Raw genomic sequence first — 27,621 nt, forward strand, 5'->3', positions numbered from 1 at the left:
AGGAATATAGTGGAAGTGGGAAGGAACTTAAATGTGGAATTAGGAGGGCTAAAAGAGGCCATGAAATGTGTTTAGCAAACAGGGTCAAGGAGAATCCCAAGCTTTTTATGCATATATTAGGAGCAAGAGGGTAGCAAGAGAAAGAGTAGGCCCACTCAAGGACAATGGAGGGAAATTACGTGTGAAGCCACAGGAAGTGGGTGAGATCCTTAATGAGTACTTGTATCGGTATTCACAAAGGAGAAGGATGTGATGGATGTTGAAGTCAGGGATAGGATTGTGAACACTCTAGGGAATGTCAATATATCGAAGGAGGAAGTATTGAGGTATCCTAAATTGCGTTAAGGGGCTGGATGGGATCCATGCCAGGTTACTGTGGGAGACAAGGGAAGAAATAGCTGGGGCCTTAACAGATATCTTCATATCCTCTTTGACCACAGGCGTGGTTTCAGAGGACTGGAAAAAAGCCAATGCTGTTCCCTTGTTTAAGAAAGGAAGCAGGGATGATCCAGGAAATTATAGGCCAGTGAGCCTGATATCAGTGGTGGGGAAGCTTTTGGAGAAGATATTGAGGGACAGGGCATATGCACATTTGGAGGAAAATGGACTGGTTAGTGACAGCAGCATGGTTTTGTATGTGAAAGGCCATGTCTCACTAATTTGAGTTTTTTGAAAAGGTGACAAAGATAATTGATGACGGAAGGGCTGTGGATAGTTTATATGGATTTTAGTAAGGCTTTTGACAAGGTCCTACATGGCAAACTGGTACAAAAACTAAAATCACATGGTATTCGGGGTGGGCTGGCTAGATGGATACAGAACTAACTTGGTTATAGAAGACAGAGAGTAGCAGTGGAAGGGTGTTTTTCAGAATGGAGATCTGTAGCTAGTGGCATTCCGCAGGGATCGGTTCTGGGACCTCTGTTGTTTGTAGTATATACAAAATTATCTGGAGGAAAACGTGCGGGGGTCTGATTAGTAAGTTTATGGATGACATGAAAATTGGTGGAGTTGCTGACAGTGCTGGGGATTGTCAGACGATACAACAAGATATAGGTAGACTGGGGGCTGGGGCACAGAAATGGCAGATGGAGTTTAATCGGGACAAATGCAAGGTGATGCATTTTGGAGGATCAAACTTGGGTGCGAATTATACTGTAAATAGAAGAATCCTTAGGAACATTAACATACAGAGGGATCTGGACGTGCAGGTCCACAGTTCCCTAAAAGTGGCAACACAGGTGGCCAAGGTGATTAAGAAGGCATATGGCATGCCTGCCTTTTATCAGCTGGGGCATTGAGTACAAGAGTTGGCAAATCATGTTGCAGCTATGTAAAACCTCGGTTAGGCCGCATTTGGAGTATTGTGTGCAGTTTTGGTCACTACCAGAAAGACGTGGAACATTTTCAGACAGTGCAAAGAAGGTTCACCAAGCTGTTGCCTGGTCCTGAGAGTGTTGGCTATGAGGAGAGGTTGAATAAACTCGGATTGTTTTCACTGGAAAAACGGAGGCTGAGGGGAGACCTGATAGAGGTCTACAAAATTATGAGAGACATAGACAGGGTGGATAGTCAGAGGCTTTTTCCCAGGGTTGAAGTGTCAATTACAAGGGGGCACAGGCTCAAGGTGAGAGAGGGAAAATTTAAGGGAGATGTGTGGGGTAAGTTTTTCACGCAGAGCGTGGTGGGTGTCTGGAACGTGCTGCCAGAAGAGGTGGTGGAAGCAGGCACATTAGCAACAATTAAGAGGCATTTGGATGGGTACATGAGTAGGCAGGGAATAGAGGAATATGGACCGAGTAAGGGTAGAAGGTGTTTTTTAAATTTAGTTAGGACATCATGATTAGCACAGGCTTAGAGGGCTGAAGAGCCTGTTCATGTGCTGTACTTTTCTTTGTCCTTTGTTCTTTGAACCTCCAGGACCAAATTCCTTGGATGACTGACCATGCTCTGCACATGACTGCCCAGAGAACCCATCCTCCGCCCAAGACCAGGACCAAGAAATGCATGCCCCGCAGAGACTTCAAACATGGTCCATATTGCCCCAGGATACTCTCTTCAATATTCCCCAGAAGCTGTGATTTTGAAGTCATTGCTGAAGTGAAGTTTGCCAAGTGTGCGCCATTTATATAGAGTCGGAAAACAGTCCATTCTAATTATCCACTGGCAGGGCATTTACTTTGGAGGGCAGTTGGCCTTTTAATGAGCATTCATGATTATGCAAATAAATGCAAATGTTCTTCCTGACATAGATCAGCAAGAAACTTGACCCACCTTTAACTCGCATCAAAGTCAAGGGAACAAAATTCCAAATTAATTTCCCACCAGTAGGAAACAGACTTTTTCCATCACACCAACTTAGAGTCTCCATCTGCCACGATTCCCACTGGTGGCATTGGGAAATTCCACCCTCTGAATCACAAAGGTATGCTTCTAACTCCACAGGTAGATGCAGTGTCACCTTTGAGTACTTTGTGGCCATCCAGTGAGATTACTTGTATCCAAAAGATGTGAATGGCTCTCCTCTCCTACCTCATCCTCTCTTGTAGATAATGTTAGCTCGCAGGCTTGGTTGCAACCAAATTAAAGAAGGTACTTTGAAGGTAAAAACCATGAGGAAGGCACTAAAACCCACCCCAACCACTCTTCCCAATAGTTTCAGGAATCTGATTTGTGACATCATGAGGGCGGCACAGTGGCACAGTGGTCAGCACTGCTGCCTCACAGCGCCACAGTGGTTAGCACTGCTGCCTCACAGCGCCGGGGATCCGGGTTCGATTCTCCGACTTGGGCCACTGTCTGTGTGGAGTTTGCACATTCTCCCCGTGTCTGTGTGGGTTTCCTCCGGGTCCTCCGGTTTTCTCCCACAGTAGAAAGATGTGCAGGTTAGGTGGATTGGCCATGCTAAATTGCCCCTTAGTGTCGGGGGACTAGCTAGGGTAAATGCGTGGGGTTATAGGGATAGGGCCTGGGTGTTGTCGGTGCAGACTCGATGGGCCGAATGGCCTTCTTCTGCACTGTCAGATTCTATGATTCTATGACTTCAGTTAGGACCTGCTCAATGGAAGAACACAACTACAGAGAGATCTGAACGGTTGAAAATTCATATGCAGTGCGCACCTGAATTTCTGACATACACTCCCCAAAGGCAAGACTCCCTTGCCAGCCACACAAAGTGTAAAAAAATCATAAATTCTACTCATCAAAGGAAATTTGGCAGCAGAACTCCACCCATTATGGGACCATTGGATTGTAACTTCTCATTTTAGAACTGAGGTTTAAATACAGATAACTGCAGTATTGTTTGCAATGTCTGACTGTTCTATTTATCTGTTACTCACTTCTTCTCTTTGATTGGAAAAATTGATCAATGACCAACCAGGCGACACTCGTCACACCAACGACTGCACCAATGTGGAGAAAAGGAGCTGTTATCTGCAGAAATAGAATACACCAGTAAATTCCAAATTTAAGAACTTAAAGCAAATGCCAGTGAAATGACTCTTCAGTTTCACAAATACAGCAGTAACAGTAAGGTCTATGATTCAATCTGCAAAATTAGATTTCATAAATTACAACTTGAAAGCAGTCCATTCATTCCAAACAGTAGTTTGCGTTTATGTTTATTCATCACAATCCAATGTCCCCATTCTGCTCCAAATTTTCTTTATCACTCTTTCCTTCAATGAGCTAATAAGGGTTCTGCGATAGAATAGAATAGAATAGAATAGAATAGAATAGAATCCCTACAGTGCAGAAGGAGGCCATTTGGCCCATCGAGTCTGCACCGACCACAATCCCACCCAGGCCCTACCCCCACATATTTTACCCGCTAATCCCTCTAACCTACGCATCCCAGGACTCTAAGGGGCAATTTTTTTAACCTGGCCAATCAACCTAACCCGCACATCTTTGGACTGTGGGAGGAAACCGGAGCACCCGGAGGAAACCCACGCAGACATGAGGAGAATGTGCAAACTCCACACAGACAGTGACCCGAGCCGGGAACCGAACCCGGGACCCTGGAGCTGTGAAGCAGCAGTGCTAACCACTGTGCTACTGTGCCGTCAGTAAATTTGACATGGAGCAGAATTTTTAGGTTGACAGGCTTTGCCTTCCTACCATCCAAGGAGTTGGTGGTGAATGTATCACCACCCCACCATTTCATGCTCCAACCAACATTGATTAACTGGAGATGGGATTTCTGCTCCTCACTCAGCAGGAAGTCCCTCCTCACAGAGCTGCCGACCAGTCTAGTTGGCCACCAACTAGATTGGTTCCAATAGCTTCAGAGGCTGGAGTGGACAGTGGTTAAATCCTGGGAGCCCAGAATAGGTAAGTGTGGGTGCTTCAAAGCGCGGAAGGGAGATGAGTCCTGGGGAGTTGGGCAGAGGGGATGTGGGGGTGTTATGGAGAGGTCAGTGTGGGGAAGAGAGAAACTGCAGGGGCCAGATCTATGGGGAGTTGGGTGGGGGCATCCAATATTGAAAGCAAGTTGTTGATGGAGGCAATCACCTATTCCTGTCCGCGGCCTAAGCAAAGTCACACTTCAGGCTTCCCCTCTGTCCTGGATCTCCTTCCACTAGCCTGCAAATTGAGGTTAGGCCAAAAGGAACCCTTAAATAGTCATTTATTGGCCACTCAAGGGCCTCAATTGGGGCAAAGGTGGGTTTGCCAGACTAGGCCTCACTCATCCCACCATAAAATTGCAGAGACATAGAGACATCAGGGTTGTTGGGAACCGAGCAGGAATGCCATCTGGGGAATTTTACAGGCACCCTCCCACACCAACAATCTGCAAACCCACTGGTGGGGGAACATGCAATTCTGCCCATGGTGCCTCTTTCAATCACGAACTCTGTCATTGGGATTCCAAATGCTAGACCTAAAAATGAAAAATTAGTTGAATCAAATATTTAGAAAAGCTCTGGATATATTCACTGATGCCATGCTTCCTGTGAGCAGGTGTGATTGAAGGCAGCATGGTTTGGCAGAATAAGCGGTATGCATCTTTGGCTGTATCCCTGACCTTTGGGACTAGATTTTATGGGATACCTCTGTCCCCAGTGGCCAGCTGAAACATTGCGGGGGAGCCCAGCAATTGTCGTGACAGTTGTCCTGCAGCAATTTAACATTGAGAGCAGCATTAATTGCTTTAAGGAGAGACCTTTGTCCCTAACTCAGGAGAAAGTCCTACATAAAGAGCTGCCAGTAGTTTTGTCGGCCCAGCAATGCCACTGCAAGCGGGTTGTCCCTCCACTCTGAGGATCCCTGGTAATTCTGGGGTTGGGGGTTCTCAATCATGGGAGTGAGGGGGTGGGGTTAAAGGAGACACAGAGGGCAAAGAGCTAGGTTCCGGGGGAAGGGTCAAGGGGGAATGATTTTTGGGAGAGGCAAGGGTGGTTGCCTCTGGTGGGCCCAGGGGACTACAAAGGTGCTCCTCTTCCTTGCCTGTGACCAGAACCTGTAAATAAAGCTGTTGGTCTTCCCATTTCTCTGCCACAGGTAAAATACCGGCAGTGGTGAGATGGTGAGATCAGGCCCTTAAGTAGCCATTTACTTATTCAGGGCCATAATTAGGCCAAGGGTTGCCACCCAACATTTCACATGGTGAGGTGGGCAGATAGGCAGTACAAAAGTCACTTTACATGGACTTTACATGCCTCTCACCCGCAAACCTGCCAGTGGGGGAGTGAAATATCCAGCCCATGCTCTTTTTGAAATGCTGGAACTGCACATTTATTGAATTTACCCAAGTTTATCAGACAACAACTTGCATTTATATGGTGTCTCTAATGTAGAAAAGCACCAAAAGGTATTCCCCAGAAGTGCAATAAAATAAATGGACACCAAGTCAATAAAGTAGATATTGGGAAGTGTGACTAAAAGCACGGTGGCACAGTGGTTAGCACTGCTCTCTCACGGTGCCAGGGAGCCGGGTTTAATTCCTGGCTTGGGTCACTGTCTGTGTGGAGTCTGCACATTCTCACCATGTCTCAGCATGTTTCCTCTGGAGTTCTGGTTTTCTCCCACAGCCTGAAAGAACTTTGGGAACCAGCAAAAAAAACTGGCTAGATGGGAAAGATATGCCATCTAGCCACAATCAGTCTCTTCAAAGGAAAAGAAATGTGCTGATTATGTTAAGATTTATTCCCTAATTCTCTGAGAAGGACAAAATTGGGGTTGAGCTAATGCATGCCAAATTATGGAGTTACCTTCATGCTATATTATGCTAGGAATCACTCCTTCTAATTTGATTGGTTGGCACATGGAAAATCTTTCCAGAGAACTTTACCTGTAGTACATGTGGTTGTGGAATGTAAAATCCAGAGAGAGCGGCCGGAATTTAGATCGGGATTTTTTAAAAGGTTGCCTAAAAGTTGAACTGAGGCCATTCATACTGGTAACGCGACAATGGTTTTATTCCATTTCAGCATGTGAAATCTCCCACTCAGTAGTAGGACCAATTATTGTCCCAAACGCATTTCCCCTTGGCTCGATGCTGCCTGTGAGATATCACAAAATTGGGACACGAGGTGTCAAAACTGATAGGATATATATTATATTCTCTGTTCAGTTCCTCAGCACGGTGCTGTGGGTTTTTCCTGCAAGCAATGGTGTGATGAAGGGGGATTCCTGTGTGAAAATCTGACAGGATTCTATAATTGCAGGCTCTCAGAGCAGAAGTTAAAACAGACTGTTTACTTCTAAGTTGCCCTAAAAAGTTTACATTAAGCCAGGCCGGTTTCATTCTGAGTAAACTCACTTGAAGTGACAGATTGATAGTATCCCATTCTTCCTTAAACTTAATTCTCATGACTATCATCAAAATTAGGATCAGCAAGACTGAAAGCAGGACGACAACCTTGAGAGAATGAGAAAAAATACATCAATATGACGAAACAATTTCACAGGAAACTACAAACCAGTCAGCTTAATATGTCATTGGGAAAATGTGAGGAACTATTATTAAATAAATTATAGCAGGGCACTTTGATAACTTAAAGATAATCACTCAGAGTCAACAGATTTCTATGAAAGGGAAATCATGTTTAAAAGCTTTATTGGAGATCTTTGAAGAAATAATATATGCTGGGGATCCGGTGGATGTACTGTACTTAGATTTTCAGCTGGCATGATGTGCCACAGTATGCTCGGGATCAATCCCCATTTCAACAGATTTAAGATATAATGCTCAGTACACAAAGGAGACCATTTAAATTACAGAAAACACAAATGCCTGACTATGCTAGTCCCCAAAACTGCTGCTTTCCACTGTCAAAATATTCATGGTTCTCTTCTTCAAAATCATTCTGGGTGCTCGCTTTTGCTTTGGTTTGAATTTTACCTAGATTTCTTTTCCCCATTTTCTGCATTTTCTTCTTCTCCCTGTCCAATCCCCATTCAGCTCTTCCCTGAATTAATGTTACCCAATCCCCACTCTCCCTCTTCTCTCCAAATGTTAGCATCATTTATTTGATCTATTTTCCTGGCTTAAGTAAGGCAATGTACTCTCTCAGCATTTATCTTATAAATATTTTACAACATGTTTTGTTTGTTGTTTGTATGTCTTCTCATGAGTCCATCACTTTAATGTGTTTTAGCAGCTCCTGTTTTGGAATAAATTCCCTCTAATTTTGCTTTTGCATTCCCATGACTTTCATGAAATGAGGGGCTCTTAACAGATTAAAAATAACTAAATACTCAAAAGGGAACATTAGCTTATGCCAAGTGTTGACAATGAACTTGCATATACTGCTGGTGTACCCAATAATAGATCACCAATATATACTGGAACTATTATGCATATGTGCTACTGCTCTCTGCTTCTAAATCACTTTCTTTAACAAGATGATTCACTCCACTCATCTCATTTCATGGAAGAACTGTACATCTTCATCCACATGATTCAGTTTATGCTGGCACTCTGAGTTCTCCCCCTCAATTCACACTGGCACCCTCCCCCTCCCTGGTTCATACTATTATTTTATTTCTTCTCTACACAAGCTGCTACTGGTAGTGTTCTTCTCCTTCTTCTCAGTTTATCTGACACTCTCTTTCCCACTCCACCCTCAATGTTACTCCAACTGCTCCATCAATTCTACCGTCTGTTCCTCAGCAACCATTAGTACCACTCCAGGTTTCCTTTCACCCTTTAGCATTGCTATATTACCTACCAATATTTGCTGCTGTTTCTGGGGATTAAATGCCACTGCATCATGGCAAGAAACCTTTGATATTTCAAAATTTTCGTGAGAATTGGTAGCCATAGCTTATAATGCTCCGTTTCTCAAATAATAAGTTGCAATTGAGAAAGAAGAGGCAATGCTAAGAATAATTGTTTGCATGAAATGGCACAGTTGCCATTTATATATATATATATATAACATTACCTTGTTAATCCAGTGTAAGTAAAGTGGTATTCCCAGAGCAAGGTGACACAGTGCAAGTATCTGAAACAACAAAAGCAGCATAGCAATATCAATGCGAAACCAGCCTGGAACTATCTGACTCATTTTTAATGTTGCAATGAAGTTACCAGTCAAAATCACCAGTGAAATAGAACAATTACTGATGAGCAGTTTTAAAAATTGGATTCAGTAATAAATTCATTGTTTAAGATTGCATTGCCCTTGGAGTGTATGATCTGTACCCCACGTTTCACAGGGTGTTTCCTTTACTTGCTATTGTTCAGCAGTGTGCCTCCTTTATAATTTACTGTTGAAAATGTTTTCCTTGTCTATCCCACTGTTCCCCAGCATATATCCTCAATTGGTCTTTCTGCTACCAACTGTTCCCACCTCTGTGTTCCACTGATCCCCACAGTTTTCCTACACCTGGATGAAAAATAGAAATATACCCTAATTGGTAAACTTATTAAAGCAATGGAGAAACAGAAATATTTAGATTACAGCTCTCTAATAGCAGGATTTCAGTTGGAAAAAGCAATAACATTCTGGGTATAACACATAATAGTGTCGAATTAAAAAATAATTAATGATGAATCTGTACGACGTATTTCAAATGAGGTTAACGGTCACTTGGTCAGGTAGATTAACTAAGGAAAGCCAGTGGAGATTGTTAAAGGCAAATAATAGATATGTCAGAAAACTTGAAGCCCATGGAATAAAAGGAACAGTGACAGATTTGAAGTTGGCTGAGTGACAAAAAAGAGTGAGCACTGTGGTGAATGGTTATGGTTGTTTATTTTTCGGATTAGAGGAAGGTATATAATGGGGTTCCCCGGGTGCCAGTATTGGGTCTACTGCTTGCCTTGATCTATATTAATGACCTAGATTGGAATGTCCAGGGCATTATTTCAAAGTATGCTGATTACACAAGACTTGGAAATATTGTTAATTGTGATGAGGATAGTGTTAGACTTCAAAAAGACAGAAATAGGTTGGTGGAACGGGTGAATACATGGCAGATGAAATTTAAATGATGTGGAGATGCCGATGTGGAGATGAAATTTAATACAGAGAAGTTTAAAATGATACATTTTGGAAGGAAGATAAAAAAGAGGCAAGATAAACTAAAGGATACAATTCTAAAGAAATGCAGGGAGAGAGAAACCTGAGGTAGGCATGCACAAATTGCTGAAAAGTGGGTTGAATGTCCTCTTCTTTATCTGATTTTGAAATCCATAGCTCACTGTTTCCTAATTCATGTCCTGTATTTCCCACTGTTGTTGGGTATGTATCATTTGTATTGTCCCAAATTTCATACTCATATCCATTTCATTTGTGCTGTGAGTTTTATCGGCTGCAATTAAATGAAGAAGATTGTATTTCTACAAAGGTATATGGATACCTGGGGGTGAATTATAGGCTAGGTTCTAATCAAGTAGATAATTTGGTTTATAGTTATTTGCATATGATAGATGTAAATGTATGCCTGTTGCCAACAGAAAAATGTTTTAGTACAATCCTGATGGATCAGTTTATTCCTTTCCACCTGCAGAGGTTGTGGTACTATAAAAGACCAACAAACTTTAGCTCCCTTGGAATTTGACACATTTATAACCAGTGTCATAAAGTTGGTGAGCACTGTGAATGAGAAAATACCTGTGATTTTCTACAATTCTCTAAATGGATTTTAAGTTACACCAGAATCTGTTTTCATGTTCAGACTTGTAAATTTGAAGAGTTCATGGGTGCTTTACAAATCGCTGCTAAGGATTGGTGGATATTCCTTTGTATCAATTGAAGAGAAATTCAATAATGGGAAGGAATTATCCTGGGCAGGGAGTGGTAGGTTTGGCTTTGTGCAGAAACCCAAAACCCTGATAGTGATCTAATGTTTTGAAATGTTTAATTGGCCCATTTGCACTAAAAGTTTCCAAACTCATTTCACAAGTTGGGCACAATTTTCAGCAGGACCCAAAAACTCAGATTCACATCTGGCATGTCGCCATTCTCCCGGGCCATTTTTTTGGATGTAATCTGCCTCTCCGACGTGAGGCTGGTTTAAATATTCAGCAGCTTATTTCAATGCGGTTAGTGCGCTCAGATGCCATTGTCTGGGATTATTTGGCTTTCTGACCTCACCAGTGGAGATCCACATCAGTGGGATTACAGCTGATCCCCAGCTATAGGGATCAGATATAATGGCTTTGCCGGTGGGACTGGAAGCCATTGAAGCCTCCTGGTAGATTGTGGGCAGGGACAGCAGTGCCCCTTGGGCAGTGCTAGCCTGGTTCTGCCAGCACAGAACCCTTGCAGTGCCAGCCAAACACACTGGCACTGCCCACTAGACACCCTGGCACTGCCAGCCTGGCACACTGACAATGCCTACCAGACACTGGGCAGTGCCAAGGGGGTGGGGCCTGAGGGGGCAGGGTTTCATGGGGGGGGTCAGACAGGGTGGAGCTAAACAGGGATGTGGCTAGGACTCTGTTCAGGGGGTGGGGGCCAGGCAATGGCCATCACCAATAAGAGAGACTCTAACCACCATCCCTTGACATTCAATGGTGTAACCATCACTGAATCCCCCACTGTCAATATCCTTGAGGTTACCACTGGCCAGAAACTCAACTCGACTCAACACATAAACGCAGTTGCTACAACAGCAGGTCAGAGTCTAGGAATACTGTGGTGAGTAATGCACCTCCTGACTCCCCAAAGCCTGTCCACCATCTACAAGGCACAAGTCAGGAGTGTGATGGAATACTCCTGACCTGCCTGGATGGGTGCAGCTCCAACAACATTCAAGAAGCTTGGCACCATCCAGGACAAAGCAGCCCGCTTGATTGGCAACACATCGAAAAATATCCGCCCCCTCCACCACTGACGCTCACTAGCAGTAGTGTGTACTATCTACAAGATGCACTGCAGCAATTCACCAAAGATCCTTAGAAAGCGTCTTCCAAAGCCATGACCACTTCCATTTAGAAGGACAAGGGCAGCAGGTAGATGGGAATATCACCACCTCAAGTTCCCCTCCAAGCCTCTCACCATCCTGACTTGGAAGTATATCACCGTTCCTTCACAGTCAGTGGGTCAAAATCCTGGAATTCCCTCCCTAACGGCACTGTGGGTCAACCCACAGCACGTGGACTGCAGCGTTTCAAGAAGGCAGCTCTCCACCACCTTCTCAAACGCAACTGAGGATGGGCAATAAATGCTAACCAGCCAGCGACGCTCATTTCCCACGAATGAATAAAACAAATAGTGGTGGGGCTAGTGATCAGGTGATCTTGGCTCGAGGCTGCCGATCGGGGGAAGGTTGGGGGGTTAGATTGGGTGATCAGGAGGCTGGCGATCAGGAGGACATCATGGTGATATCTCCCTCCCATGGAGGGGAAGGCCATGTCTGTGGGAGGGGGATGACAACCGATCACTCAGTATACCAGGGGATTGAGCACATGCGCGGTTAGCTCCCTGAGCACTCTGCTCCCAGCAGTTGATTGGTCTGTGTAGGGTGGAGGGGGATGGGATTGGCCCTGGAGCCCGTGATAGTAGGGGGGGAGTTGGGGGGCAATCAGCCGCAATGGCCAGCAGTAGCTGGAGGAGGCAGCGACAGACAGACCTCTGTGTTCACAGAACAGAGAGCTCTGAGCATGCGCAATTGTGTCAGCTGCTGCAATCTGCTGGCTTTCAGTGAGCTTAGGCCCCACCCCCTCCCCCTGTTGGCGCAAAACAGATCTTGCATTAATTTTTTCACAAAACAAGGTAAGATTCACTTTTTAGCCCGTGCCAAAAAATGGCGTGATTCTCTCCTGTTTTCACACTCATTCAGCACTTAAAACTTTTTTAGTAAGGTCACCCCCTTAGAATTAGTTTTGGAAAATTGCCCCCAAGATCTTACACCCAATAAACAGCTAAGACTTTCATGTGATCAATTTGAGACTAATCTGAAGGTGGGCAAAAAATTCTGTGTCTCACCCACTGCATCACAATGCTCCAAAAATTTAATATCTAATAAGTAATTGACCTATGATCAACTCTATAACTCATCAATAACTTACCATTAATAGAAGCAGGTAGCTAAAGATAATTGCTGTCAGTATTAGGAGAATCACTGACCAGTCCAACCACCGATGCGTCTTTGCAAATAAGTGCCTGTAATAGAAGAGGAAGGGATTATTTCTTGAACAGCCTATCATGCACATGTTGTCCCTGCTAATTGTCTTAAATGATTACAATTGGGTAGGGTCGGAGTCAGATATAATTAATTGCTTTCAATGCATAGCCCAATCATAGAAGTCTCCCTTCTGTCCTGGAAAGTTTAGAATTTCCAATTTAGTTGCATAAGATTCAAGACTTGACATTCTTTAGAAAAAGATGAATTGTTGGGTGAAAGAAAAAGTATTATCTCCCAAATGTTCAATTATCCCCTGTTGTTGTACGTTATGCCTTAGATTGGTTGGTTAGAGCTAGTTGGAAACAACATTTTGTGCAAATTCTGTCTATTGTGAACCACAGTGTCCCAGAGGTAAGTGTGGAAATGGATTGTTTTCATGATGAAATTGAATTTATTAGTATTAGATCAGGGAAGAGTCAACACAAACAGCTGGAATAGTTTTATTCAGAGAGATTTTACAAGGCTGTCCCCCAGATAAACACTGTAATCACAAAAATAGGATGCTGGAATGGTAGCTTATAGAACAGTCCTGGAATTACATCTCCCAAACAGTGAGACTGTTGAAAAGTATCCTCCTGAAAAGCATCGAGATGGTATCAACTAGAGCAATGCTAAAAAGTCATCGTTACAAAATGTGGCATTTGTTCATGGAATATAATTTTCTATCTTTTTATTAAAGCAACTTGAGGTTAAAACCAAGTTCAATTAAAGAAGTGAGCCAATTCTGGCTGATACGTGACTGGAACAGATGATGGGATGAAATTCCAACAATTGCTTAACAGTGAGTCAGAAGGTGATGAGACTGACCCTGCCCTGTTATAAATTGTGAAGTTAGCTAATATAGAGGTGCACAGACTGTCAAAATCCAACCTCCAATACCTTAGATATACTAGGAGTTGGCATAAAACCAGAGACTGATGAGAGCAATGTTTCAAATGAGCCCGGGATGGCGTGATGGAAAATATCTAGGGAAAGACCTGGTAAAACATCAGGACATAAAACTTGCTGAATAGAAGAATAGCAGGAAGGAGGAAATTTGTGTGACAAGGACAGTAGTCCAGGCTAAAACACGTAATTATCAGTAATTTCTGGATGATCTCCAAATGGAAGTATAGAAAGATAAAGTTAAAGTTAAAAGTTTATTTATTAGTCACAAGTAAGGCTTACATTAACACTGCAATGAAGTTACTGTGAAATTCCCCTAGTCACCACAGTCCAGCACCAGTTCAGGTCAATGCACCTAACCAGTATGTCTTTTAGAATGTGGGAGGAAACCGGAGCACCCGAAGAAACCCACGCAGACACAAGGAGAACATGCAAGCTCCACACAGACAGTGACCCAAGCTAGGAATCAAACACAGATCCCTGGCGCTGTGAGGCAACAGTGCTAACCACTGTGCCACCGTGCCGCCCCCATGAAGTTGTGACTGATTGTAGTTCATTTAACAGATGGTTCAGTGGCTGGAAACTGCCTGATTGGGGTGATATTTTATAGCCTTTGTCCAACTGCGCAGTTGTTCTGAAGACCTCCAGTTCACCAATAGCTTATCGTCAGGGACCTTTACTTAAATTGGAGCACCATAGAGTTGACTATTATTTTCTACATTCCAAGGGGACAATAGCAATTTACTACACATTTTTCTTTCTTTGTCCTGAAGAAGGGAAAGGGTTAATGTTTTTTGTACCGAGAATGTATCACAAACATAACCCTTCATTGTGGCTCATCTCCTCAGGTTTATACTGCTTTTGACATGAATAAAAGTTATTCTTGTTTGTACTGCTTCTGACATTAATACCAGTTAACTTTTATTTTTATAACAATAGATAGTCAATGTAAATGTGAATGTCTTTGTGAAGTCTTACCTTTCCTACAAGTTTGTGTGTGGTTTGCGGAAGACAAGCGATTCCATGGTGTAGAGCGCGATATCAGCCGTTTGAAGAGGAACTCCCGCTGGGGCAGCTGGAAGAGCGTCGGAACTTCAAAGGGGAACCACAGGAAGAACAGGAAACAGAAGACCTGCGCTTCGTGTGCTGAGGAGGCCAGATACACTGGTTTATGGTCAAGAAGCTATCAATGTATTTTTTGTAGTTGGTCTGGAAGCTTGCTTCGTGACCAGCAGTTGTAAATTGTATTTCTGAGCCGTGACTGGTCTGGGGTTGATTCGTGACCAGTATTAGAAGCCATGCTGAATATATATCCCCACTTTTCTGTGTTCAGGGAGAACTTTGGCTTCCGCTTTCAAGGGGTCAGGTTCTCCCGCAAGCTTGTGAGAGTAAAGTCTTACTGTATTTTGACTCAGACTAGCCTCAGAGGTATTTTTACCTACTACATTTGGTGCCGAAACCCGGGAGACCCCCGGGATCTGTTTGCGCGGACTCTGTTTGCGGGCTCAGGTTGAATGGCCACAACCTGGGCACTGGAATAGAGTTCTGTACCTAATAGGGTGAGTCAAACTACGGTGGGGTAATCATATGTGATGAGAGAGTGTGAGAGTGAAAGACGTCTGAGCTGAACATATACGGACAAGGAGGCATTTGTCTTTTATACCCAGCCTTAGACCAAAAGTTAAGAGGGGAAATCTCCCACGCTGAGGCCAGGATTTTGAAGTGGGTATAAAGATTGGAGAAAAGTTGCCTGAGGTGTGATGTTCAGATGTGAGTGAGAAAGAAACTGTCTGTGTGAGAGAGAGACTGTCTAAGTGATCACCAGAGTAGAAGCCAGCTTAATAGTGTAAGCGGTGGTACGGAGGGATTTGATCGCCCTTGACAGGTATCACCGGACTCCGATAAGAGCAGCCGAGGAGTGGGAGAGTGAAAAGGGGGAGTAGAAGACTCCAGGTGGTGAGTATAAAACTTATCTATATTATGGCGGAATCACAAGGACAGTGGGGGCCCCCAGGCTCCCTGATAAATGAATATATGCCTGAGAGGGATAAACTTATTAAACAGATGAGAAAAGGGGGTGGGACATGTCTCACCCGCTAGGCCAACAACAGAAATGGTTGGAAAAAGAAAAGAAAGACAGAACTAAGAAAATTGGAGTTCTCTTGATTCACCAATTAACCGCATTAATTGAACAGGTCTCAGTCTCGGGTAAGAACTGGGCTGACGACAAAGCAAAAATCAAATTGTTGGAATCACGCATTAGAGAATTAGAAAAGAGAAACCAAAGTTTGGAGGACGCCAGCTGGGGATCCTTGCCTCCCTATAGGATGGCCATAAAACCCACAGCACCCATAGGAGACTTTGACCCCGATGAGGAAGAGGTCTATGATCTTGCTCCTATAACTCGGGGCGGGACATTACAGGACCCCACTGCCCGATACCACCCCTTTACCCCAGCAGAAAGACAACAAGTTTTGGCTTCCCTGGGAAAGCTCCAGCCTTGGAGTAACAATAGCAAATTTTGGGCAGAACTGGATACCATTTGGGTTGGACACCAGTTACACTTGCGGGATATACACCAGTTGGTACGGGCCGCTTGCTCACAGGATAAGTGGAGACTAATGGGTGACGGAGTGGGCCAGGTTAACGCCGCCGACCAAGCTCGGTTGGATTGCCGAGGCAGAAGGTGGACGTACGCGACAGCGACAAACGCCGAGATCGAGGCAATGATTGAACATTTACTCGGTTTAAGGCGGAAGTCCAACGAGTCTTGTGCAACGCACCAACCAACTGGTCCAGAATTACCAATACTAAACAACAAAGGGGTGAAGAAGCCTCTGAATTTGGGGAGCGACACTTTAGAGTATATCAAGAATGTTCGGGTGTGCCCGACACTGCCCAAACAGATAGAGCCTTTTTACAAGCATTCAAAGATGGGCTGTCGCCAGCTCACCAAAAAATCCTTAAAATGGGAGTTCTCAGTACCCGGGGCTATGATGAGTTAGTAGAATGGGCATCTGGAATTAAAGACGAATCAGATGAAAAACCCTACCCACGAATAAAACAGGAAACTGTTAGTGCAAATGGTAAAGGAATTAAACCAAAGAATACATGCCACAATTGTGGAAAGCCAGGCCACTTTGTCAGAGATTGTAGGGCTCCGAAGGGGGGTAGAAGGAAGGGCCTTACCTGCCGATTTTGCAGTAAGGATGGCCACAGAGAGGCCACTTGTTGGAGCAAACACGGATGACCTAGTCAGGCTTCCCCCGCCGTCACGGAAGGGGTAAACTGACAAGGGGCAGCCCCCACGAGTTTGGGTAAGAAGGAGGGTAGAATCTACGTGTCTGCACTAGTAGGGGGCCGACAATGTGAAATGCTGGTGGACACGGGAGCCTCCATATCTATCACTGACCTACCCTTACCCACCACTAATAAAATGATTTATGTAAGAGGAATTAACGGACAGAAGACCCCTGCCTACTTAAGTGAAACCACCCTAGTAGAAATTAATAACCTGTATATCCCTATGCGATTTTATGTATGTAAAAATAATGAAGGAACTATTATGGGAAATGACCTGATGAAGGAATACGAAGTTTTAATAGATTGTGGGAAGGGCAAATTAATTTGGCCTCGTCCTGACGGGAGAAAGGACAGGGTAGGAACCTATGGAAACTATTTAGGAATCGTCCATGCCGCATCTGTAATAGGACGTGACTGGCAGTTAGAAGATAATGGATTTGGCGCCATCTGCGCCTCTGTCCCAGGGGTCTGGACAAAAACTAAACTAGATACCGGGCTAATTAAGATTGACCCCATAATAGTGGAAGGTCCGGAGCATAAACCTCACCGACAATATCCGATTAAGCCCGAAGCCAAGAAGGCGGTTGAGGAAATTGCGAAGGGATTGGTGGAGAGAGGGATCCTGCGGGAAGCTACTCGTACCACTAACTCCCCTACTTGGCCAGTGTCCAAACCGGATGGGAGTTACCGATTAACCATTGATTATACCGCTTTAAATAAAGTAACTCCTAAACTACATCCCATCGTGGCCAGCCCCTCCACTATCCTAAACGGATTGTCACCATCCCATGAGACTTTTACAGTATTAGACATTGCCAATGGGTTTTGGTCCATCCCGTTGGATTTTGATTCACAGGATAAATTTGCCTTTACAGTAGGTGATAAGCAGTATACATGGACGTGGCTCCCTCAGGGATTCCATAACAGCCCGGCCATATTTCACCGAGTAATGAGTAAGGTACTGGAACAAGTGGAGCTCCCGGAAGAGAGCACAATTTTACAGTATGTAGATGGCATTTTGATAGCCTCTGAAACTAAAGTGAGACATCAGACAGCATTATATTCGGTCTTGAAGCACTTAGAAGATCGAGGATTAAAGGTAAACCCAAAAAAGGCCCAAATAGGAAAACTACAGGTATTATATTTGGGACATTTAATATCCAAAGGGACCAAAGAAATGCCCATAGACAGGAAAACGGCAATGCAACAAATGCCGAGGCCAGTAACTGTCCGAGGGGTAAGAAAGGTTTTAGGATTGTTAAATTACAGCTGCAACTTCATACCAGAATATGCCAAATTAGTTGAGCCAATCCAAAGGCTATTAAAAGGGGGGAAACCCGCTTTGGAAGCTGTGGAGTGGGGATTAGAACAGGAAGAGGCATGTAGTAAATTAAAGGTAGGATTAATGTTGGCTTCGGGACTTGGGTTACCAGATGCTAGTAAGGATTTCCATATCTATTGTAACAATGAAGGAGGATTTTATTCGGCGGTAGTGACCCAAGTCCATGGGGATAAATAGCGGCCGGTGGGTTATTATTCCACCGCAGAGGGCCCCGTAGTAACTGGGTTACCCAGATGTACAGCCGCATTGGATTGTGCAGCTTGGGCAGTACAAGTCAGCGAGCTCATTGTAATGACGGGAAACGTAGTCTTGCACACCAAACATACCTTAGTGGAAATGTTAAACACAGGGAAATTACGGTCTGTCTCAAATATGAGAAGGGCGAAGTGGGAGGCAGTACTTCTTCCCCCCACTAAGTCCATCACCATCGTACGAGACAGGAGAGAGAACCCCGCCGAAGGAATGTTGGGTGAAGGGAAACCACACACGTGCGGCAAAGTAGAAATCATAGAAATCATAGAAACCCTACAGTGCAGAAGGAGGCCATTCGGCCCATCAAGTCTGCACCGACCACAATCCCACCCCACATATTTACCCACTATTCCCTCTAACCTACACACCCCAGGACTCTAAGGGGCAATTTTTAACCTGGCCAATCAACCTAACCCGCACATCTTTGGACTGTGGGAGGAAACCGGAGCACCCGGAGGAAACCCACGCAGACACGAGGAGAATGTGCAAACTCCACACAGACAGTGACCTGAGCCGGGAATCGAACCCGGGACCCTGGAGCTGTGAAGCAGCAGTGCTAACCACTGTGCTACCGTGCCGCCCGTAGATGAGGAGATAGAGGAAAACAGAATAAAGGATGTGCCCTTGGAGGCACCGGAGGAGACCCTGTTTGTGGATGGGTCACGGAAGTATGTAGATGGGTCACCGCGAATGGGATGGGCGGTGGTAAACGCGAGCTTACAAGTGGTCCGAGCAGGAAGGATAGAGGGAGGTATGTCAGCACAAGTGGCCGAACTGGTAGCCCTGACCCAGGCTTTTACTGAGGCGTCGGGAAAAAGGGTCAACATTTACACCGACAGTAGATATGCATTTGGAATTGTGCATGACTATATGACCGTTTGGGGAAGGAGGGGATTTGTTACAACGGGAGGCACTCCAGTCAAGCATGGACAGATAATCAAAGCCTTATTGGATGCCAGTGAGCTCCCATTGGAAGCCGCGGTATTGAAGGTAAAGGCACACCAAAAGGAACCAGATAAGCAAAGCCCTGAATGGTATATTTTTAATGGAAACCAAGCAGCCAACAAAGCGGCATAATCAGCTTTAGAAACAGGAGAAGCGCAAGCCGTGTCGATGTCTCGGTTGAAGTTGAACCCCTGATAGATATCTCCCAATCACATGCTGACACACCTGAAGAAGAACACGCAAGGTGGAAAGCTCAAGGAACTACGCCTGATGAAAAGGGTGTATGGAGACTACATGATAGAGTTCTAGTGCCAGAATGTATCCAGCGCACCCTGATGCAGTTACATCATGGACTGGCACATGTGGGAAGGGATGCCATGATGACCAGTATAGGGAAAGAGTGGTGGTGGAAAGGAATGGGGCGGGACATTGCACAATATTGTCATCGGTGTGTAACCTGTGCCCAGTATAATCCAGGGAGGCCTGCAAAAATTAGGATCGGGCACTAGCCTCGCCCTAAGGGTCCCTGGGAACATCTACAAATTGATTTCACAGGACCGCTTCCTCAGTCGCACGGGAAAACTTACTGCTTGGTGATAATTGACCAGTTCACCAGATGGGTAGAAGCGTTCCCGACTAAAAATTGTTCAGCCACTACTGTGGCAAGAATATTAGCTGAGCAAGTTATCCCAAGGTGGGGGTACCGTTAAAAATAGACTCTGATCAGGGTACTCACTTCACAGGGAGGGCAGTAAAAACCATTTGTCAACTGATGGGGATAAAACAGAAATTTCACATACCTTACCATCCTCAAAGTTCGGGAATGGTGGAGCGTCTGAATAGAACACCCAAGACCTCCCTAGCTAAAGCCATGCAGGACTCAGGAAAAGGATGGACCGAGGTGTCACCCATTATATTAATGAAGCTCAGAGCCACTACGAATTGAACCACCGGGTTGACACCATATAAGCTAATGACTGGAAGGGCTATGCAACTACCCGAGTCCACTATTACCAGTGGGGCGGATGTGGGCCCATTACGGGATAGAATTAGATGATATGTTTTAGAATTAAGCGCCCAACTGAAGGATATGCGAAAAACAGTAAGGGAAAATCAAGTAGCGAAAGATGAGCAAAATGAGCTAGAACAGACCCCTGAGGTACCCCCGACGGGCAGCAAGGTTATGGTGAAGACGTTACCTGGGAAACCTGGGTTCGCCCCCAAATGGAATGGCCCTTATGCGGTCATAATTAGTGGCGATACTTGCGCCTGCGTAGATATGCAAGGCAGAGGTGTCTGGAAACATTGGACTCAATTAGAAGAATATACCGGTGCCAATTGCAAAAAATTATGTAATATGCTCAATTCACAGATACGCGAGACGGTTGACCTCCAAGCAAGCTGAACGGGTTCGCGGAATTGCGTGCGGGCGGTATAGCCTTTGAACCATTGTATAACGGTCGCGTGGGTTATAATTAAGTAACAGGATGATTTTCTTGCTGCTTCTCATGACCGTTGCCTTGCTAGTCACGGAGGGGAAGTACAGATGGAATTGTGTAGACTTGGGGATAGAGCATCGCAAGCATCTCTGTAACGATGATTCTGTCTATTGTAACCTTCTGACACATGGAATAGGCCCCTGGGAGGTAACCCGTAGGGACCGCTGCTCAGGGTTCCTTAACCATACCATGTTGCCGACTTTGTTGGAGGGGCAAGGTGATTGGGGTCTCCCATGCAATGTAACTTGGTGTAACTGGAATTTTCAGTGTTTGGCTGAGGGACTGGGATCAACCTGTAGAACAAAGAACAGTACAGCACAGGAAACAGGCCCTTCGGCCCTCCAAGCCTGTGCCGCTCCTTGGTCCAACTAGACCAATCGTTTGTACCCCTCCATTCCCAGGCTGCTCATGTGACTATCCAGGTAAGTCTTAAACGATGTCAGCGTGCCTGCCTCCACCACCCTACCCGGCAGCGCATTCCAGGCCCCCACCACCCTCTGTGTAAAAAACGTCCCTCTGATGTCTGAGTTATACTTCGCCCCTCTCAGCTTGAGCCCGTGACCCCTCGTGATCGTCACCTCCGACCTGGGAAAAAGCTTCCCACTGTTCACCCTATCTATACCCTTCATAATCTTGTATACCTCTATTAGATCTCCCCTCATTCTCCGTCTTTCCAAGGAGAACAACCCCAGTCTACCCAATCTCTCCTCATAGCTAAGACCCTCCATACCAGGCAACATCCTGGTAAACCTTCTCTGCACTCTCTCCAACGCCTCCACGTCCTTCTGGTAGTGCGGCGACCAGAACTGGACGCAGTACTCCAAATGCGGCCTAACCAGCGTTCTATACAGCTGCATCATCAGACTCCAGCTTTTATACTCTATACCCCGTCCTATAAAGGCAAGCATACCATATGCCTTCTTCACCACCTTCTCCACCTGTGTTGCCACCTTCAAGGATTTGTGGACTTGCACACCTAGGTCCCTCTGTGTTTCTATACTTCTGATGACTCTGCCATTTATTGTATAACTCCTCCCTACATTATTTCTTCCAAAATGCATCACTTCGCATTTATCCGGATTAAATTCCATCTGCCACCTCTCCGCCCAATTTTCCAGCCTATCTATATCCTGCTGTATTGCCCGACAATGCTCTTCGCTATCCGCAATTCCAGCCATCTTCGTGTCATCCGCAAACTTGCTGATTACACCAGTTACACCTTCTTCCAAATCATTTATATATATCACAAATAGCAGAGGTCCCAGTACAGAGCCCTGTGGAACACCACTGGTCACAGACCTCCAGCCGGAAAAAGACCCTTCGACCACTACCCTCTGTCTCCTATGGCCAAGCCAGTTCTCCACCCATCGAGCCACTTCTCCTTGTATCCCATGAGCCTTAACCTTCTTAACCAACCTGCCATGTGGGACTTTGTCAAATGCCTTACTGAAATCCATATAGACGACATCCACGGCCCTTCCTTCATCAACCGTTTTTGTCACTTCCTCAAAAAACTCCACCAAATTTGTAAGGCACGACCTCCCTCTTACAAAACCATGCTGTCTGTCACTAATGAGATTGTTCCGTTCTAAATGCACATACATCCTGTCTCTAAGAATCCTCTCCAACAACTTCCCTACCACAGACGTCAAGCTCACCGGCGTATAATTTCCTGGGTTATCCCTGCTACCCTTCTTAAACAACGGGACCACATTCGCTATCCTGCAATCCTCAGGGACCTCACCCGTGTCCAAAGAAGCGACAAAGATTTCCGTCAGAGGCCCAGCAATTTCACCTCTCGTCTCCCTGAGCAGTCGAGGATAGATGCCATCAGGCCCTGGGGCTTTGTCAGTTTTAATGTTCCCTAAAAAACCTAACACTCCCTCTCTCGTAATGGAGATTTTCTCTAACGGGTCAACACCTCCCTCCGAGACACTCCCGGTTAACACGCCCCTCTCCTTCGTGAATACCGATGCAAAGTATTCATTTAGGATCTCCCCTATTCCCTTGGGTTCTAAGCATAATTCCCCTCCTTTGTCCCTGAGAGGTCCGATTTTCTCCCTGACAACTCTTTTGTTCCTAACGTATGAATAGAATGCCTTAGGATTCTCCTTAATCCTGCCTGCCAAGAACATCTCGTGCCCTCTTTTTGCCCTTCTAACTCCCCGTTTGAGATCTTTCCTACTCTCTCTGTATTCCTCCAGAGCTCCATCTGTTTTCAGTTGCCTGGACTTAACGTACGCCTCCCTTTTCATTTTAATCAGATCCTCAATTTCCCTGGTTATCCACGGCTCTCGAATCCTACCTTTCCTATCTTTCCTTTTTACAGGCACATGCCTATCCTGCAGCCTTATCAATAGTTCCTTAAAAGACTCCCACATGCCAGACGCGGACTTACCCTCGAACATCCTCTCCCAATCAACATCCACCAATTCCTGCCTAATCCGGCTATAGTCAGCCTTCCCCCAATTTAGCACCCTGCCCGTAGGACAGCACTCATCCTTGTCCATTACTATCCTAAAGTTAACAGAGTTGTGGTCACTATTTGCCACATGTTCCCCAACCGAAACTTTGACGACCTGACCGGGCTCATTTCCCAGAACTAGGTCCAGTATAGCCCCCTCTCTAGTCGGGCTATCTACATACTGTTCCAAAGAACCTTCCAGTACGCATTTTACAAATTCCTCCCCGTCCGGTCCCCCAGCTCTAAGCACTTTCCAGTCTGTGCCAGGGAAATTAAAGTCCCCCACTACAACAACCCTATTTTTTCTGCACCTATCCAGAATCTCCTGACATATCCTTTCCTCCACTTCCCGTGGGCTGTTGGGTGGTCTGTAGTACACCCCCAGCATAGTGACTGCACCCTTCCTGTTTCTGAGTTCCACCCACAGCGACTCAGTACATGACCCCTCTAAGTTGTTTACCCTCTGCACCGCGGTAATATGCTCCTTAACTAATATCGCTACTCCCCCACCTTTTTTAGCCCCTCCTCTGTCTCGCCTAAAACACTGATACCCCGGAATATTCAGCTGCCAGTCCTGTCCTTCTTTTAACCAAGTTTCCGTCACCGCAACCACATCCAAATTCCGCACAAGCATTAAGGCCCTAAGTTCGTCTGTACCCGGCATCAGCAGAGGGCTCGGGAGGATGAGTACATTAACACGAGATTGGGCCGATCCAAGCGATCATTGTCCCAATCCTCTAAAATCGGGCCCCATCACGTGAACACTTTCATATATATGTCTCACTTGTATGCATTACAGTTAAATTTGAGCAAGTGCTGGGTCTGCTCACACATTCCCACACACGGAGGAAAGGGGGGAAGTCCTTTATTCCCTATCCCTTTGTCAACTCTGGAAATGGTAGAGTGGATTTTGAATCAGAATGGAACCCAGGATGGGACAAGGAAAGTGGCATTTAAAACCCCATTAGGCACCACTATGCAAGGTACTTTCAATGTCAGCGACAGCGATGCTGTTTTGGGGTTAGGAGGTGGAGGATGCACTCTATCAGCCTTTACAAACCATTACCAGCCTAGCTATGATAGATCAGATTCCCCACCCCACTTCGTTGTGGGAAATCAACAAGGGGGATCTATCTGCTTGGTAAGAAATGGAACCATACCTGTGGGTCGTAGCTACTGTACCCAGCAAATTAATGTCACCAGTGGTGCCTGGATTTTGGTACAACAGATTACAATCCATTGCCCCACTGCCGATGTCCTGGTCAGCCTCTCCTCTACTTATATGAGCAGCATGACTGCATATAATGGTACCTATTTTGTATGCGGAAACAATGCCTACCCATGGCTTCCTTGGGATTGGGCAGGATCGTGTTATTTAGCATATGTGGTACCCTATATTCACCATTACACCGACTTACGGGACCACCCCGAGATACACCTGCTTAGGACTAAGTGAGCCGTTAGTGAGACAGAACGGTTCTTCATGATAGCTTTCCCACTTTACGGGACAGCAAAAGCAGCTCAGGAACTTATACATATGGCCTCGACCTTAGAATTGCGAATGAAACTGGAGACGGGTTTGAGGAGGTGAGCACTGCCATCTCTGAAGTATCAGCCAAAGTTGTAGCTATCCGGACTGTTGCTTTACAGAACAGATTGGCACTCGATTATGTGTTGGCTTCTCGGGGAGGAACGTGCACTGTAATTGGATCTGAATGCTGCACATATATCCCAGATGGTTCAGAAAATGTAACTCGTTTGGCAGATCATATCAAACGAGTAGCGAAGACAATACAAGGTGAAGGGAGCCAATATCATAATTATAACTCTCCGGGATGGCTAGGGCAATGGTTTGGGTCATGGGGATCATACTTGATGCATGGGTTGCTTGTATTAACTGTCATTGTTATCGTTTGTTGTGTTGGTATGGCATTATTGAACACTTGTTGTCAAACTGTCACCGCCCGAATTATGCCGAGTGCATGTGTACGAACAGAGGGGGCAGACCTCCTGATGAAGGAGCTAGGCCCATCTGCTGGTAACGCTTGGCTCTGAATTGGTCATGGGGCCATGTTTGAACTTGGCCCTGACCAAAAGGGGGGATTGAAGAAGGGAAAGGGTTAATGTTTTTTTGTACCGAGACTGTATCACAAACATAACCCTTCATTGTGGCTAATCTCCTCAGGTTTATACTGCTTTTGACATGAATAAAAGTTATTCTTGTTTGTACTTCTTCTGACATTAATACCAGTTAACCTTTATTTTTATAACAATAGATAGTCAATGTAAATGTGAATGTGTTTGTGAAGTCTTACCTTTCCTACAAGTTTGTGTGTGGTTTGCGGAAGACAGGCGATTCCATGGTGTGGAGCGTGATATCGGCTGTTTGAAGAGGAACTCCCGCTGGGGCAGCTGGAAGAGCGTCGGAACTTCAAAGGGGAACCACGGGAAGAACAGGAAACAGAAGACCTGCGCTTCGTGTGCTGAGGATGCCAGATACACTGGTTTATGGTCAAGAAGCTATCAATGTATTTTTTGTAGTTGGTCTGGAAGCTTGCTTCGTGACCAGCAGTTGTAAATTGTATTTCTGAGTCGTGACTGGTCTGGGGTTGATTTGTGACCAGTATTAGAAGCCATGCTGTATATATATCCCCACTTTTCTGTGGTCAGGGAGAACTTTGGCTTCCGCTTTCAAGGGGTCAGGTTCTCCCGCAAGCTTGTGAGAATAAAGCCTTTTGACTCAGACTAGCCTCAGAGGTATATCTGGGGCTTTCAAAAGGGAATTGGATAAGCATTTTGAAAGAGAAAACAAATTGCAGAGGTTCTGGAAAAGTGCAGGATGGTGAAACTAACTGGCTGCTTTACCAGACTGCTGATTGGCCTCATTCTGTCCTGCAACCATTCACTGATTTTAAACCTGGCAGTCTATTGTTTTAATTCATGGTCTGGTAAGGATATTCATCCTACCCACCTTCCAAAATCAAACAAAGCATGTGATACCAATTCACAGTGTTAAAGGATTTTAACCCCATCCCCCTTCAGCGGGTCTCACTACAATTCCCCAATGTTGGTTTGTAAGGACACTTTCCGCTTTGTTGGGAGCGAAGACTTAATAACAAGAATTGTCTTTGGAGCAGCTCGGGAGAAAAGAATTTAATGTAAAAGCCCAAAAACATTGCAGGCAAGTCCCGGAAGGAGACCAGGAGCTTGACTCCTGAGTTACTGGAAACATTTCATACTTACTCATTCAAGTTGCTGTAGTCATTGCGCAATGCCCACCAGCAGTAAAACCAGAAAACGCTGATGCCAAAGGTACAGGATAGGATCAGATACCACAGACACTCATTCTGTAATGATAAGTTAGGGACTTAGACAAAGGAGAGACAGTCTATTACATGTAAAAAGTCGTTAAGACCAGTTGGCCAATAGTTTGTTCCCACCAACTTTATGTTCAGGTTCCCTTATGTTCAGTTTCAGATTCTCTTAAACAATTGAGCATTAAACCTCTGACATGCAGCATTTCTTTTCCTTTATTGTGAACAACACTTTCAGTTTGAATAGTTTAGAACTAGGCAAGAGATAGTGGACACATTTTTAAGGTCCAGACTGCAGTTAAATATTGGCATTACTTGTTTATTTATTAGTGTCACAAGTAGGCTTACATTAACACTGCAATGAAGTTACTGTGAAAATCCCCTAGTCACCACACTGGAGCACCAGGAGGAAACCTATACAGACACGAGGAGAACACAGGAGTATTTCTAGCATTTTCTGTTTTTATTTAGTGTCAAATCTGTTTTTTCTGAGTGCAGCCTGCACCTCATACTAGTGTTCTTTTTTCCCCCAGCTGTTTACCTCTCCTGTCAGAGTGTGATGTGTGATTTGTTAAACAAAGCTTTGTGCTGGAGCATTGAGATGCTTGACAGCTATATTTCTCCAAAAGCCTCCTAGGACCATCTTGGATGTTAAGTACTGATATGGACTAGCTTCAGGCTGCAAGTCTGCAACAGAGACACTTTGGCATATGTCATTTTTGTCTATGTCAGGACTGACTGACTGGTGGATTGGAACACAAGGCATAGTGGTTAGCGCTGCAGCCTCACAGCTCCAGGGACCCGGGTTCAATTCTGGCCTTGGGTGTCTGTCTTTGTGGCGTTTGCACATTCTCCCCGTGTCTTTGTGAGTTTCCTCTGGATGCTCCAGTTCCCTCTCACTGTCTGAAAGACATGCTGGTTAGGTACATTGGCCATGCTAACTTCTCCCTCAGTGTACCCGAACAGACCTGGAGTGTGGTGACTAGGGGATTTTCATAGTAACTTCATTGCAGTGTTAATGTAAGCTTACTT

At 45.1% G+C, this 27,621-nt stretch overlaps 1 protein-coding gene across 13 annotated transcripts in view; it reads right to left on the reverse strand.

Moving 5' to 3' along the window:
* gdpd2 (glycerophosphodiester phosphodiesterase domain containing 2) overlaps positions 1-27,621 on the reverse strand; it is a 169,327-nt gene that overhangs the window by 34,812 nt on the left and 106,894 nt on the right. For 11 of the 13 annotated variants that reach the window (XR_013497651.1, XM_078211456.1, XM_078211460.1 and 8 more), the window contains 5 exons: positions 26,519-26,622; positions 12,470-12,563; positions 8,394-8,453; positions 6,767-6,865; positions 3,342-3,435 (listed from right to left, as the gene is read on the reverse strand). Coding sequence is in view for 12 of the 13 variants with exons in the window: in XM_078211456.1 (XP_078067582.1) it covers positions 3,342-3,435; positions 6,767-6,865; positions 8,394-8,453; positions 12,470-12,563; positions 26,519-26,622 (451 nt within the window). In the remaining variant the exon portion in view is untranslated. Of the gene's footprint in view, positions 1-3,341; positions 3,436-6,766; positions 6,866-8,393; positions 8,454-12,469; positions 12,564-25,590; positions 25,759-26,518; positions 26,623-27,621 lie in introns of all 13 variants that reach the window. The other 2 variants (XM_078211465.1, XM_078211464.1) reach the window with 1 other exon arrangement.

The sequence above is a fragment of the Mustelus asterias genome, chromosome 4 (genome assembly GCF_964213995.1).
Source record: "Mustelus asterias chromosome 4, sMusAst1.hap1.1, whole genome shotgun sequence".
Taxonomy (NCBI): domain Eukaryota; kingdom Metazoa; phylum Chordata; class Chondrichthyes; order Carcharhiniformes; family Triakidae; genus Mustelus; species Mustelus asterias.